We start from the raw sequence: 16462 nt of genomic DNA on the forward strand, positions 1-16462 counted from the left end.
TGATGTGGTGTTAGTCATTACCTTCAAACATAGTGCTTTATTCCTTGTGAAGAATATGTCTTCCATTTACCCTGGTGGGCCTTGCTTTTTATTTTATATTTTTTATTTTATTTTATTTCAGAACACTTTGAAAAACAATAAATAAAAAAATTATTCTGATTGTCCTGACTGTCAGAGTCCATTTGTGATGATAGTCATAAATAAATGAGCAGTTGCTTAATACTGTCAAAGGAAGTACTTTGGCAGACTGGCATTTCTGCCTTTTTATCTTTGGTGATGCAAACTGCAAATGAAAGAGCGTGTTTGACTTTTTATGGGGAAAAGACATCCCATTACTCTCCATGTTTTGGACACCAATATGCCTGTCTAGAGCATGCCTTGTTTCCCTTCTTGGAGCTATGGCATTATACAATATTAGCAGTAGTTCAATATAAGTAACATTGACTGCACAATATACATGAAGAGCGCTGCTGCATCCCAGCCTTTACCCAGCCATTGCCACACCGTGACATCAATAACAAAGTTGTAAATCCAAAGATTATTTCAGCATGTTGAGAAAATGTCAATTGCTTGCTATCAAGTCCCAGAAGAACCTTCTTGCCATAGGTTTGATTCCTTTTAGTGCTCTCACAGCAGAACTGGCACCTTTCAGCTCTTAACTGAAGATTTACATGTTCCTCAGCTTGTCATGTGCTCCTCCATAAACATCAGATCTGACTTTAGACACTGAATGCAAGACTATCTATAGCTGTCTTGTGTCTCAAAGAACAAAAACGGGATGACAGCTATGGACAAAATGATATCAGGTGAATCAGGACAGGATGCTGTAATTTAAAGTAAATCGTTCTATTCCTGTTTCTTCCAGTTTCCTAACATTGAAGTTCTGCCAGTGTAAGTCTCTATATATTAATGCATACTTGCAAATGAGGTTGCCATCGCTGGATTTTGATCCTTCACAGTGCTGAAATACCAGTTGTGGCAAGTGGAACTGTGCTTGTTGAGTTGCTGTGGATACCAGAAAAGGAAGACACGTGCTATGGATTGACTTGGGAGATGAGAAACACAGCTCTGGAAAGATGACAGAGATAAGATTGCCACGCCAATCCAGCTTTGTGTCAGTCTCTCTAACAGACAGTGTTGGATGCTGTAGAGAAATGCCCATTACTTTCATTCTGTGCTGAGAAGGCTTGGTTACTGCTCTGCACTAAGGCTGTGAATAAACCCAGCTCTACACACTGCAGCAGAGAATAATTTTCTTCCTTTCTCAGGGTGATGTACAAGGCATTTTAGGATGGGAGTTGAAGGATTTTGGGGTGAGGTATTTTCCCAGGTTGGCTTTTCATAAAGGGAACTCAGCTTTTCCTGTGATTTTTCCCAAGGGTCAGCTTGACAGTTGTTTGTACAATGACATCCTAGATAAATGTAAAGAGAAGACCATGAGCAAGGATCTTGAGCTTGCTGGTATGCCTTCGAACATAGCTGGAGAGATTTTGAACATAGATTGCTTTCATACAAGGTTTAGGAAAGCTCCTAGCAGAATACTTCTGTTTCCCAACAGAATAGTACGTACCACCATAGTAGTGGGAGAGTGTCCTGGCCAGAGGAATCAGAACAAACTATTAACTCTTCAGCCCCTTGCAAGCCTGCTTCCTCTTTGCCATGTTCCTGCCTATCACCTTTCAAAGTGGTGCCTCTCCTTCTTCTGGGTATGGGAAGTGTACAGCTGGAAGCAAGGTAGATTCCAGACAGATCTGTGGCTTTGACTGCATTCCTGGGAACACCCCGTTACCAGACTCATGCTTGAAGGCTCTGAGTGCATAGGACAGCCAGCTCTCCGTTGCGTGAAAGCAGTGTGGCTGAGCGAAGCGTGAAGGAGTAAAGTGTGCTATGCCATTTCCTTGGCAGCGCGGGGTGCCACAAGGCAGTTGCTCCACGCTCTTGCCTGGCTTCCCGCTCTGTTTAGGATCAAACCCAGTGTCTCTTGTAGCTGAGAGTCCTCCCTGAGGTCATCCATCAGATCTCACCTTCTTCTGTGCCAGTCTGCCCATCTTTCACTGCTCCATCCCGGAATGCATATAGAATGCAGCAGATGATACAAGGGAAAAGCAACACCATGGCCAGTGGAGACTGACGATCACAATGTCTTTCACTTTGAGAACACAGGCCAATCTGTTTGGTCTTTTTGATACTCCTGCTCTGGACTGTCTGTGCCTACACCAGCCAGCATCTCCTTCCTGGGGTCTGTGGTGGAAGGAAGAGGTGCATGGGGGATTCAGGGCTGGGAGCACAGTGTCTGTATGGAGAAATGTTGGGTCTGGATGGCACGGGAAAGAACCCAGCAGGAATTACAACTAACAAAATATTCACAGACAAAAAGTCAGGATGAAATTCCTCAGTTTTGCTTCCAGGAGCTCAAACCAGCAAACCTTGTGTAAGTTAGCCTGGAAATTCCCAGTCAGGCCTTGAATAGTAATGGTTCTTGGGGCACGTTTGGAAGAGCTTGTTTGAAAATGTGGATATGGTTTTGTGTCGCTGGAGAGCAGGGAAAAGGCATTAACCCTCTGGTAGCTCAGGGTGTAACCTGCAACTGCTGAGGTCAGCTGACAGATGATGTGTGGTCTGTCTCGGTCTTGAAGACGGGCTTGCATTCTCCAAAATGTCTGTTTTCCTTTGGCCTCCAAGGAAGCTAGTACCAGATATTGCAATCCCATGCAGAGCTTCTCATCGTTTGCATTTCCATGGCTGTGGCAGTGCTGCCGTCCCAGTCATGGCCCAGGCTTCCAGAAATCACAGCACTGGTAGAAAAACAATGAGATGGAAAAAATAATACTGTAGGGTGCTTGCTTCACTGGCTTTGTTTCAGAGGAGTTGCATATCTACAGCCATGAGGGCTGGACAAGTGAAAAATTGACATCTGAGAGTGCCTACGAACTGTCTTCTACATTGTCCTGTTAGACAATGCTTCCGGGTCCCTCAGGGCCAAAATCCTCCCTGAAACATGCTGTCTCTCCCCTTCAGGGTGTCCTGACAGTGCCTTGCTGACGTGCAGGGAAAACCTCAAAGGTGCCCAGCCCTGATAATGGCTTCCAGAGCAGCTCTGCATGTCATCCGGCTACCCAGAGGGCCTCTGCCTGGAACGTCCCACATCAGCCAAAGTGTAACCCACAACGCAGTGTGGCCTTGTCCTCCTCCCTTTCAACATGTCCCACCACTTCTGTGCCCTCCTGCTCACTCAGGCTGTTGCAGGCAGTGCCTGAAAAATGTGCTGCCATCTGGAAACCTCTGGTGTGTCAGAGGGGACCCAGGACCACCAGCTGAGTGGGGGGCATTGCCAACCCACTCTACCACACTGGCAGAACTGCAGCCTTACTGCGCTGGGACTCACAGTCCAGCCCTGCTTGTCCAACCACGAGGTGCAACTCACTGGCTGCTGTCTGTGGCTCTTTGGCAGCCAGACCTCTTCCAACCAGGAGCAGTTGCGCTCCGTGGAGGGGGCCCAGACTTAAACTTCTCTCTCACTCCCTTAGTTGCGTACATCCCCTTCCAAAGACTGGAATCTGGGGGAGCCCTGTCTCCGATGCAAAGAGATCACAATACCTCAAGGACCTCCGGTTGCTGTTGGGAGACCCATGCTTGCATTTGGTGGCCTCAAAAAGGGTCGACTGGAAGGGAATATCCAGACAGTGTGGTATCTTACTGCCAAACCTTAGTTCAGAAGGCAGAAGAGCAGCCTCATGAGTTCTTGCTGGTGGAGGAGGGAGAGCAAGAACTTCCCTCTGTTCTGGGCTTGCTGAAGTCATTTCGCACGTCTGCTGGTTGACCAGCAGTGGTTTATGTAGACCAAGCTGACTCCTGATTGTCCACAGGACTGGGTAATCCAGGCTGGTTGTGCTGCCAGTGGAGCAGCAGGGTTGCCCTCAGTCACCCAACGACTGGCAGAGGGCTGAGCTGCCTGAAGGTGGTCAGCCTGGCACCAGTATGGGCCAAACCAGCTGCTGGGAAGGGAGCTGGAGTGGTGCGGGATTGCTTCTACTTTTGTTTTTAATAATTATTGAATTTAGTGTTTGGTAGGGTGGAAAGCCGTATGTACACTGTTAGAGATGTGATGAAAGGCACTTTAATGAACATTTGCCAGAGAGTTCATCCTCTAGATTTATGGCCTGCAGTAGCAGAGAGGAGGATGCTGGTTTCCATTTCCTGCACCTCTGTGGACCTGGAAGCTCTCACTGTTCCTCAGGCACCTCTGTGGGTAAGGACAGAACATGCCCTGTGTTTATGCTCCCTCCTTTCCTCAGTAGCCCCTCAGTGGAGTTTTCCATAGCTTCCTGGGGAAATGTTATTGCTTTTGGGAAGGACAGCACCAGTGCCTGCACCAACCCTGTCATTATCTCCAGCTCTTCCTGGGTGACGAACATGAGCCCTGGAAAGCTGGCTGTGCCAGACTCCTGCCAGCCTTGAACTCAGACTCACCTGTTCCTCTCTGTTCAGTACCGTGAAGGATGTCTATAATGCTGTTTGCTTTTTTTTTTTGTCTCCACCTGAGACACTTATGACAACATCAGGGTGGGATGTGCCCAGCAAGGCTGAGAGTGTATAAGGGACAGCCAGGCTGAATGAGGGCTGTAATTCATGTAATCCCAAGGGGAAGCTGTTGGCTCTACACCACAGTATCTCCAGCCATGGCAGCCTGTCCATGCACACTGACGTGTGTGGGGGAAGTGTGCGTAACATCAGTACGGTTTGGGAAACCTATCTACCAGCAGGGACAACTGGGACTCAGTTTCTGCTACACTGACCATGCAGCATCCTGCTTTTGTTGTCCCAAATACTGCTCAGCTCCTGTGGTGGTTGTGTGACTGTTCCTTGATGGCCCAGTTCCCATGGAGAGCTGATGCACCCCATCCACTGGGGACAGGTGTCTGTCAGGGGTTTGTTTGGGTACCTTAATGCCTGCATGTCATGAACACTCCTGGCAGTAGTGCTGTACAGGGGATTTCAGGCAAGAGTGTTGCAATTAGTCTGTGACTTGTGATAATGCTTATTGTGCCAGTGTCAGTGGGGTTTATTTTGGGGTGTCTTATAATTAGGGATTTCCTTATGGAGTTAGGATACATGCTGGGGAATCTGGATTTATGCTAGGGATGTATAATCCCACTCCTTAAGGAGCATTTTATTTCTGCAGATTGAAGTAAGTGTGAGTCTTTCCCAGTCATGTGCACATCAGCAGCCCTAAGGAATGGAAGAAAATGGCTTGGTGTTTTTAATGAGCCAAGCATGAGAACTGATTTTGAGCATCTATAGGATATCAGAAGTCTGGATCAAGTATCACAACAGGGCATGTTTTTCATAGTTCCTACCTGAACTGTGTAGCAGAGCTTTGGATTTTGTCACTAAACTTGGTGTTCCCATCCTCTTCTCTAATCTTATAGACCTTTTTCCTCCGATTTCCTGCTGATCTCTCAAGTTTTTCTTCTTGAGATAAGGCTACATGGCTTACATGCAGAGAAGGGAAGCAGAGCTAGGCTTTGGCTGGGGAGTCTGTCTTTGCATGGGAGACCCTGTTATATGATGTCCTTGAGCTTTTATGCAGCAGACTCTGTCCTGCTCATGAACACAGACAGGCAAGGAGCAGAGCATGGGGTGAAACCAGGTGTGTCTGGTCCGTGGGGTCTGGAGAAGGACACTGGTGGTGTAATTCTGCTGCATAAGGGCGAGCATTTTGGCTCTTCCCTCTGAAGAAGCGTGGGGAGGATGATGCCAGTTTATGTGGGCACAGTGCAATTTCCCAGTCCTCACTCAGGCAATACAGACAACTTCCAAGGCACAACTTCTCCCGGCTTGGCTGGGAGAGGCAGGCAGACAGCTGATGAATGAACCAACAAGGTGCTTTTCACATGCAAGAGGACACAAGCCAGCCACTGGTCAGCAATGGGGCTCATTTATTATCTCACAAGAATTAATGACATACAGCTGCAGTATTGTCAGCAGAACCAAAGCTTTGCCCAGGGCCTGAGCTCTGACTGTGGGGCTCCCTGCTGTGTTGGGTGGCAGTGGGAGGTTTTGTGACGGAGAGGATGGATTTGGGAGATCCCTGAGCTGCAGGGAGCGAATTTGAGACTGTTCCCAGTGGCCTGTGCCCTCCTGATGCCATCATCCCACAAGGATGATTTCTATTCCTTCCTTCTACATGAGCTGCCCTTAAAATAGGGGAGGGCAAATGCAGCCCCCAAAATGGCTATGCTGCATGGGAGACATGCAAGCAAGAACCAACAGCCTCTTCCAGGAGTGAGGTTTGGGGGCAGTGAGACACCATTTTCACTGTGCCTGACCAGGAGCCCAGTGACTACAGACCGGAGTGTCCCAGGGGTGGTGAAGGGTACAGAGGTGGAGGGAGCGATGAAGGTGGAGGCAGCTCAGTGTTCCCTTGGGTGTCCTGGCCAGGTGCTGCTGTGTGACCTCAGGCAAAGCCCATAGGTTTCTCTGGGGAGGTGTTTGGATTTGGCTGCCTTGGATTTCAGAGACCCCTTGTTAGACCCTGCGAGTCAAACTGAAAGAGGGACTGAGCATCGCCAGCTCCTGGTCTTGGCTGAAAGTGGGGGCCCTGCCCAGCTCATGAGGCTTCCAATGGATGAAGTGGAGGTGGTCCAAACCTCAGGTGCACACATGGACACACTGCTTTTAACCCATTTCTTCTGCTCTTCCAGTTGATGGCATGGGGCAGACACAAGCCCATTTCCAGGGGTCTGTGGGACCTGCAGAAGACCCCGGAGGACAAGGCCTGAGGTCCCTATGGGTGGTCACGTCGTTGCAATCAGCCATTTCCATGTGTTTCTGCCACAGAGCAATGGCTTTCGCTAAGACACCTCTGCCTTAAGAAGACACGCTTGGCTTTGCTGCAGGCTCCTCCTGGCTAGCGATGCTGCAGGATGACAATGAGGAGGGTCTCCCTGACCCATCTCCTGAGCTGGTGGGGCTCTCTCCCAGGCAGTCCCTAGAGGAAGAAACACTCATGCAGGAGGTTTATCTCCTCCCATGGCCAGCCCTGGGTATCTGGAGCTCAGTCAGAGCCCTTCCAGGCGAGTGGCAGCTGGCAGGGTGGTGCCTGTTGCCCAGGCAGATATGATGGGGAGTGAGGGTAGATGGGTTGTACTGGTGCTTTACATGGAGCAGCCTGCTGTCACCTTGCTGGCCACCTGGCGCTGGGGCTGGCCCTCAGTGTGTGGTGTGGGGCTGTTCGGCGTTGCTACTCAGAGGAGGTTTATAAGTGAGATGTGTAGGGTGGCATGGGCTGGGAGGGGAAGAAGGTTATTCGGAGGCTGCTGCCAGCTGGATCTCGGCTCTCTGAAGTGATCAGCACCTCACTGTCACTGAGGCAGGGACAATGCTCAGAGAAGGCCCTCTCCTTCCCCCTAGTGCCTACCCTTTGCTGGCAGGGGATGAGCGTCATCGAGGGGAAGCTGTAGCTGTCAAGGATGGGGTGCACTCCCAGGGAATCAGGTGTCTCAAATATGTGGTCGATGTCAGAGAAGCTCACCAGAGCCTGGGTGGAGTCATAGGAGCTTTTCTCCATGTCATCGACCCCACAGGACTGGGGGTAGCTCCCCTTGTCCTGGCCCTTCTGCCTCAGCAGGCGGAGGTCATCTCTGAAGTGGGGGTTGAAGAGCAGGTAGAGCAGGGGGTTCAGGCAGGCGGGCAAGGGCAGGACCACAAGAAGGATGGATTTGATGACCTCTGGGGTGATGAGGAAGAGGTTGAGTGTGGAGGAGAAGGTGAGGAAGGCCACTGGGCAGTAGAGGAGGCAATTGGTGAAGATCAGCCAGGCCACATGCTTGACCATGGCACAGTCCCAGACAGCGCTGAACTCCCCCTTCAGCAGGTTGCAGTAGAGTCGGATGTATGTGCCTGTGATAGTCAGGAAGCAGAGCATGTTTGTCATCACCAAGGCCGCAGTGAACCCTAGGGTGGCGGGCTTCCTATCCGGGATGGGATACGGGAGGCAGAGGGGGGATGCTCCATATTCCCCAATGGAGAAGAGAGGCAGGACGGCAGCCACAGCGGACAGCAACAGGCAGCAAAAGGCAGCAGCCTTGACCTTGCATAAGGAGGGTGACTTTCCATAGACCCGCACACAAGAGACTGAAATGCTGCACTGCATGGCAGCCAGCGTCAGCAGGAAGATGGCAGCCTCAGAGGCAAACACTGACAGGAATCCTGTCACCCTGCAGCCTGCACTGGTCTCCCATCTGGCACCGTATTTGGCAAACTGGCCATAGGTCAGGGCATCGACGAGGGCCAGCATGCTGCAGTAAATGCCGGTCAGTATGTTGGCTCCAGCTATGGAGCCGATGATGAACTTAATTGGAGAGAGGTAGCTGGGAGAGGCAAAGACGGCCAGGATGACCAGTCCGTTGCAGAGCACCGAGACCAGAACGATGATCCAGACTCCCAGGCGGATGATCCAGCTTTCAAACAAGTGATCACAAGGCTTGAAGGGACCTGGGAGAAAACAAACCCCAAAGTTACACCCAGAATAGACTGCTTTGCTCCAGTGGTGCTGCTCAGGGCAGTGGCCAGGTCTCAGCATTCTCCTGGTCCCAGCAGCCCCTGAATGCTGAGGGCTGGGAATGAGCATACAGCATCATCTGCCCTCTTCTGCAGCTGCCTTTTGGTTCTGTCCCTGCACCCTCGACCCCACACTGGCGTGCCTCTGGCATGCTGACTGGGGCATCCTCTCAGATCCTATCTAGGGCAGAAACAAGGTCATGAGAAGCGGCAAACTTACGAGAGCTCCTAAAGTGCAAAAAGGCTGGGGCCTGGCATTGCCACCCCATGACTGTATGCATGGCAAAGCCTTTTTGCTCTCATGTCCCAGGCAGCAGAGAGCAAAATAAATTAAAGGAAACTGAGGAATCTTGTTCAGCTCAAAGGGAGTGGAGGTCTTTGGCTGGCTTTCCTCAGAGAGCCAGCACCTCTGTACCCAGGCAGCCGGGCATGCCGTCTGCTAAAATCTTCTTCTTTCTTGCCTCTTTTACAGCAAACTCAGTGGGGCAACTGGTGAAAAGACCATCCCAGCCAGTGTCCCACGGCTGCCTGGATATAGCCAGGCCTCTCCAGCCTCCAGCTGTGCTTGTGTAGGACACTACTGAGCTGAAAATGGGGACAAAATCAGAAGGCAGCTTCCTCGTGTCCCTTCCTGCCTGTGCCCACTGGCATGTTTTTGATGGAAGGATAACGTGGCTGAATGCAGTCCAGCACCTCCCTTCTCTCCCTTTCTCAGGAAACAGAGTAAAGTACCCCTGCACTTTGCAATGCCACAAGTATGATCGGGAGATCAAGGACAAGGTCTTGTCACGTAATATTCTGGGCTGGCTGGGACAAAGCCAAGCCTAAGCCTTGCAAGGGAACAGGAACTTCTTGAAAGCCAGAGTCTGAGTGCAGGCAGGCTGGGAGATGGAGGAGCTGGTGATACCTGGGATTCCTGATCAGGGATACCCTGACCCTGTCCTCTCCTCCTAGGAGGGCAGCCTCATCCAGATGGGAGAAGGAAGCTCCTCCCTTGTCCCCGGTTTGGCCAAAGCCCAACCATTCAGGCTTCTGAGTTGCATGTCTGTGAGACACTGCAGGAAAGGTCATGGGATCCTGGGGATTTAAAGAAGCTCAGAGGATCTCAGCTGTGTTCAAAGGGTTTCACTGGCTGCTCACCGGGGCTTGGTGTGCACTGAATAGTGGGCTGCAGCTTTGATTCCTCAAGGTCCAGCTGGAGATCATCTGCATCTAGGTCATCTGGGGAGAAAACAATGAGAAATGGTGCTCAAAGAAGAACGAGCAGAGCCATCAGGGCTAGCTGGGCCAGAAGCTTTTCCCGCTGCCTGTCCTCAACACAGACCTTCCCAGCCAGTTCCCAGCCCACAATTTCAAAGTAGCGGCTGGTGTCCAGTTTATCCCCTGCAGTCACAGCTGTAGAGGGAGAAGGTCTTGTAAATGTTGGTGGGTTGCAATGTGGCCAACCCCTCTGTTTTAAGGTTACTCCCAACATTTGAAGTGTAAGAACCCAAGATCCAAGAGTTGTGTGACTGCAGATCCCTCCTCCCAGCATGCTTTATTAAGAATAAATACTCCAGCCTATGTGGTTACAGAAAACAAAGCCTTCAAATGCATCTTCTAAATGGAAGCTTTCTGGGCAGGCCTTGTCCAATGTTATTTCATCAACAAGGACTTTGGAGCTTTGTTCAAAGGGAGACGTTAGCCTCTACTTGCAGCACAAATTCTTCATCACCAACCCCCCCCCCCCCCCCCCCCCCCAAATGGCTCAGAAGCAAAAAGACAAGAGAACTCAACATTTATTGCTTTATTTTATATCTTATGATTTCTTGGGACTGTGGTGCCCTGTTTTTAATCCTGGAGGTTCCCAGTCCTGGATTTGCTCAAGGGCAGCCTGCTTGCCCATGCCTGCAGACTTCAGATCTGTTGGGTTTATGCAACCAGACTTGCACTGCCCTCAGAGCCCACCCTGCTGGGCCAGCATCTCCATCACGCTGGCAGCTGCACCTGGAGCCAAACTTTGGCTCTCTGAGGGTCAGGCAGAGACTCCCTGGCTGAAGGAGAAGCTGCGGGAAGAGAATGGGGCTGAGAACTCAGCTGTGTTTTCGATGGCCCGTAGGTGTAGGCCATCACCAAGGAGAATGGCATCCTCTTAATCTAATCCAAGACATGCTTTTCTGCTTTGTTCGTCTTTTCAAACTACTTACTGCTAATTCACAGCACTGGAACACAATGAAGACAGCTGCTGTCCCACTGTACCATCCCCACCCATGGCACTAGCATAGCCTTCTCCTCCCAGTGGAGATCTTTGGAGGGTTTTCTGCAGGCGGGAGGAAGGGGAAAGGATGTGGGTTTTTGCTTGCTGCAGCCCAGTAGCCTGGGAGCTGGATCTGCGGCTGTGGGATAAACTCTTCCTTGGATGATACGGACTGATGCTGGTGCCCAGGTGTGCACCTGGCAGCTCAGACGCTGGCCAGGAAGGTGAGTTTCTGTGCTGAAGGTATGGGTATGGATAACCTAAGTGGGATTTAGTTGCCTAATCTGCTTAGAAATGGTGCCTCTCATGAGGTCTGCTCTTTGCCTGTGTTTGAAAATACGACTGGGATTATTTGATTAAAGAATCATGACAAATAATGTGCTATCTTTAGTGCCTCCTGACAAGCATTGTGGCTTTCTCGGCTTCAATGAGCTTTGGAAAAAAATGCCATTTTTAAAATCTTGTCTGTGTAAGAGTTGAAATATTACTGCTGCTTTGGAGTCTGGCAAGAAAACACTCACAGTGGGATGGAAAAATATTTCCTCCTTGTATTTTATAGTCTTATAAATCTCCAGTGTCTTTTCCATCCACAGTGCGGAGGCTGTGATGTGCAGTCACGATACTCCAATCAATGCAGAGATTTGAACTTTTTGTGCTTTCCTGCCACGCATTCCATGGTAATGTTAAAGTGTAATCTGCTCCCATCCCTCTTCTTCTCAAAGGGCCAGAATGCACAAAGGCTGGTTTTAAGCATAGGTTGAACATTTACATGTCATCTTTTGTTTTGCCTAGACTACTGAGCTAGCTGTGAATTGCAAAGCAATTCTTGGCCAGCACAGTGGGATTCAAAGCAGAAAATGTACCTCTTTCTGCTGGAAATCAGTATTTCTCCCAGCCTGGGAACTGTAGAGAAAAGAAAATGGCTGTTGTGTTCTAGCAAGGCAGACTGCATTGTTTTTGAAGTAGCCCTTATTTATTTGAATTTTGCTAAGGTGCCTCCACTTTCTGAGGCCTTATGGAAAAAAACCACTTTACTAGTAGGGCCCTTTCCGTGGAAAATGGTTCGCAGCTGGTTGTACCAACACTAAAGTAGGAGGAAGAGGAGGAGAATTGCTGGAGAAGGGGTAGAACAAAAAACAGTGGGCTGAATGCTTCTTCCCTTCTGTATTTCTGCCTTAGGCAGGGCGGTCCCCATGTGGGGTTTGCGGATAATGGCTCTCTCCCTCAGAGCTAGGGCATGGGTGGCTGCAAGGGGCCTGGGAAGGTGCTTTCTGGGGGACTCGAGCAGCCTTCTTGAATGACAGAGGCAGGAAAAGTGTAGCGCTAAGGACCCTCCAGGGTTTGCTGAATGATTGCAGAAGTCAATTATCAGCTTTACAAGCTAATGGAGGTGCTGGACTGGGTAAAGCAGTGTCCTGTTGTCAAGAATAACCATCCAAGTGCCTTCTCACTTTCTATAGCTTTGTGCCATTATGGCAAACGTGCTTGTAAGCAAATACATCCCCTTGTATCCTCAAAGCAGTGTTCTGAAGTGAGGTGCTGGGACTGTGATGGAAGTGCCCCGTGGCAATGGTAGTGCTTGTACTTCTCTTGTCTGCAGCCAGTCTGAGGAGGGTGTCAGGAGCAAGCTGCCGGGAGGCGTTGGGTGAATGTCCTGTGTGACAAGCCCCCATGCCACCTCTGGGCTGCTGCCCGGCCACACCGGACAGGCTTGGGGCAGGGGCTGTTTGCTAAATGCTGCCGATTATAATCCAAAGAGACATGACCCAAGCACCAAAAATTTTGGAAATGGGACCTTAAATATCTGTTGTGACAAGGTGACAGAGTAGTGAGACATCACTAAACATATTCCTTTGGGCCTCAGGTGGCCGTTACTTGGATGCGACTGGACGCACTTGGGTGGTGTCTGGGGGATTCCTGGACATCCAGAGCCCTGCGAGGGGGGTAAAGAGCTGAGCTGGCTCTGGGGTCCTTGGCACCATGTGCGCTCCGTGGCTGGAGTTAGGCAGTCCCTTGGGTGCTGGGCTCAGCTAAGGGATGGGTAGATGCCGGAATGGGACGTGCTGTGGGAGGCAGCATTGCCTGGCTGCTGGAGCAGGCCTATGCCACTGGGACCTGTTCCTCCCCCTGCATGGCTGCCTGAGACAGGTCACCTTTCACCACCCAGCTGTGAGGTTCTGTGGACTTGTTTGTAAAGGGCTCCTCAGTCCCTTGCTGGGAGCGCTACGCAGGGCTGAGAGGACCTGGCTACCTGGAAGTGTGCCCCATCCCTCTCACAAGTTCTCCCACAGCATCCAAGCACCCTGACTGGGCCCGCCACTGCAGGGACAGAGCCCCAGGTTATTTTCTCTTAATGAGACCACTTTATCTCTTGCATGGAAGGAATGTTTGTGAGTGTTTTTCCTCTTTAATGAGGAAGTGTTACAAGATTCATATAACACAGCTAAATACCACTGGTGGCCATCAGGAAGGAAGCACTGGGAACAGAAATAAGGCAACAATTAAGTGAAATAGCAGTATCACAACATCAAGGGTAGACCATGCATTGCTGGATGGTAAGGAGAGTCATCTGCAAAAGCGGCACATAGTAAGGAAGGATATTCTTGTGCATTTCACATTTGCACCTCTGTGGTTTGATATTTCAAGACAAACCCAGTGCTTTAACATCTGAAAATGTGAGCCTTTATGAGCTGCTAATAGTCTTACGTGGCACATCTTAGAATCAGTCAGCATTCCCCTCTGGTCCTAATATCTCACGAACGCACATATAATCCATGAGGCTGAGACTCACTTGGAGGCCTGGGAGCCTGTGGTAGGTATTGGCCTGCTGACAGGGGCAGAAGAAGGTATTCTCCGAGACATCAAATGCTTTGGTGCCCAGCAGGAGCAGGTCTGTAAGCAGTACCATGGGTCCCGGCTGCAAACCAGGTCTTTTCGCAGATGCTGCGATTTGCTAGGCAAACACCAAAACTGTATGCACAAGGACTGTTAAAGTACAGGCTGCATTAATGACGGAAAAACTGACCCAGCTGAGAAGAAACTCCTGCGGCAATGACCGTAACATATGGCTCCTCTGTACTGTCTGCCCAGCGTAACCACCAAGTCTACCATGCTTCCAGGAGCCACATCATGCTGGTAGGAATCACACTTGCTAGCCTCTGGCTGGACTGTGTACATTGCCAAAGCTTATTCAGAGTCTGTGAAGGCTCAGGGCAGGGCAGATGGCAGGAGCAGGAATGCAGGGCTTGTGACTCACTTGCTGGCTGTGTCATAAAGTGTCTGGATCATCCTGCCTCCCATCACTGCTGTAACAGGGTCTCCAACTGCTCTGGGACAGTATCTGTCTCCAGATCTGGTCCTGCCTGCTTAGGATGCAGGAGGAGAATCTGCAGAGCCCCTGGTTATGGCTGGATGCACAGAGCTCCCTGGAGCAGGTGAGTCAGCTCAGCCCTCTCCCCATCTGCAGGCGCACAGCGTGATGTGGTTTTGCCTACAGCATGTTTCAGACCTCAGAGGTGCATGTGGCCTCTGTATTTACACAAACATATAAACAAATGCAGCATCCAGGCTGTGTCCTGAAATGCTATTCCCACTCTCTAACAGTTACAGGGGAAGCAAAGGGCTCATTGTTTTCTTTATTCTGAGATTCCCTTGCAAAAGGATCACACCAGCTTTCTGCCTGGAGCTGCTGTTGTGCTGTGAGTCTGTGGGTGCAGGAGATGGGCTTTGCACACTTCTCTGCTGCCTTCATGGAACAGATTTCATTTGTAAACAGAACTGCATTTTGGAGCACAGAATAAACTGACTCTTGAAGAGAAACCATTGCTTATCTTTACCTGTGGAGCCATTTCTGCCCTGCCTCGGCTAGCCCCTGTGCTGAGCTCATCCTATTCCCCAAACGTGTACTTTTGTTCATACCTAACCCTGACCTTTGCTGTAGCATCAGGGTATGTGCACATGAGTAGCACAGACACAGGTCTCTCTAACTCCAGCCATCTGCGCATTCCAGTTCCTTGAGTTCATTTTCTTATTCAGATTAATCCTAGGGTTCATCCTCTGTGTGTTGTAGCAGCAAAGCCTGATGTCCTGCCAAAGGCTCTGTGCTGCCTAATGGCCCCAGCCCAGAAGCTGTCCCATGTAACCTCAGCCACCTTCCCGTGGAGGCAGCCTCCTTCTATAGTCAGCAAGGCCAAGCTAGCGAATGTGTCCATGCTGTTGAGGACTGCCGGGTCTTTCTGTTAGACCGTGAAGGTTTGGGTGTGCCAGATCAGCTCTTTCTCCAATGCAGTGACACTAATTGAAGCCCATTCACAGCAACTGGCCACCAGAGTTGAAGGAGGATCAGTCTGCCTTCCCAGAGGCAGGTGTAACTCCATGGCTGGCAGTGGGACCACTCCTGCAAATGCAGGATCGCATCCTGGCTTGCAGCATGGCTCTACCCATGGATTGATCACTCCTCCCAGTTTACTTACAGTGATTATCAGCATGACCTGGAAACAATTCCATAGTCCTCTTGTGGGGATCCTCCTCCTCAGGGCTCATGTCTTCTGCCTCCCATTGGTTGGACATCTTAAAGAAGCTGCTGCAGCTTCCATAGGCACAGCACTGGTAGGCGTAAGGTACCTCAAGGACTCTGCAAAGGGGAAAGCAGAACTTTCAGGTGCGTCACCTCCATAGCCTGACTCTCCATTGCTTTGCAGTTTTTGCTTGATTTCCACATATGACAAAAGCCAGCCTATCAGGTGATGGTTACATTGGAGCAGGACGTTGGTGAATGACTCTTTGTAGGACAGAGTGCAGACCCAAGTCACCCCACTGTGTCTCTGCACCGCCCCACTTTTGACACTTAAGACACTGTCAATAGGATGTTGTCAAACACCAGGTTTGGAAAGTGCACTAAAGTTCCTGGATAATTCCTAAATCCTTTCTGCCATTCTCCCTAGATTGAATTAGTCTTTCTTTCCCATGCCCTCTGGCAATATGCCATGTGCATGTGGACTCTTCATTTCTTTTACCCCAAGGAATCCTTTATTCAAGGTGAGAAGCTTCTTGAGAGCTTGAGCAAGTGCAAGGTCCTCCTTGCTTGTTGCTGAAGGTCAGAGAGGCACCTCCAAACTCCAGTTTCATGAGCATGGCTCACCCCTGCCAGCTCAGGCAGGGAAATCTTGGGTCTCTCAAGTGTAGCAAGTTATTTTAGTATGTCTGATTTCTACTTGACAGTAGAATTGTTAGCTGTTAATTATAGCATGTATTACAAGGTTAATTAAACAGCAGCTGAACGTCATCTGGATGAAATACCAGGCGATCAGTCAGCAGCTGCATTTTCATCAAAGACAGCAAACTCCTGCTTCTTTGCTGGAAGTCAGGAAGACTGCTGATGAAGGCAAGGGAACGTTAGGTTTTCCAGACAATTAAGGTCTTCTGACAAGATCAGTAAATATGTTGAAACTCTATATTCTAAAAATATGCTTTTGTTTTAAGTTCCCAAACATTTCTGGCTGAGCCCCGGGAGGCTATGGAAACTGTATACAAGCTTGCTTCCTGTTATAAGCTCCAAATTAAATCCTATTATTGAAAGGTGGCAGGGAGGTACAGATCCTCCCAGGATGGCTAAGAACTATTCTCAGATGATTCCTCCAGACATATGCCCCCAATACTACTTAA

The 16462-nt window shown here is 49.9% G+C and overlaps 1 protein-coding gene across 1 annotated transcript in view; it reads right to left on the reverse strand.

Annotated features, from left to right (window-relative positions):
- Positions 1 to 5945: 5945 nt before the first annotated feature.
- Positions 5946 to 16462, reverse strand: part of LGR6 (leucine rich repeat containing G protein-coupled receptor 6) — an 88082-nt gene continuing 77565 nt past the window's right edge. The window contains exons 15-17 of the mRNA XM_040616841.1: positions 15271 to 15431; positions 9703 to 9783; positions 5946 to 8496 (exon numbers count right to left, since the gene is read on the reverse strand). Of these exons, the coding sequence (XP_040472775.1) occupies positions 7259 to 8496; positions 9703 to 9783; positions 15271 to 15431 (1480 nt within the window). The 3' untranslated portion in view covers positions 5946 to 7258. The remainder of the gene's footprint in view (positions 8497 to 9702; positions 9784 to 15270; positions 15432 to 16462) is intronic.

The sequence above is a fragment of the Falco naumanni genome, chromosome 17 (genome assembly GCF_017639655.2).
Source record: "Falco naumanni isolate bFalNau1 chromosome 17, bFalNau1.pat, whole genome shotgun sequence".
In the NCBI taxonomy this organism is placed as follows: domain Eukaryota; kingdom Metazoa; phylum Chordata; class Aves; order Falconiformes; family Falconidae; genus Falco; species Falco naumanni.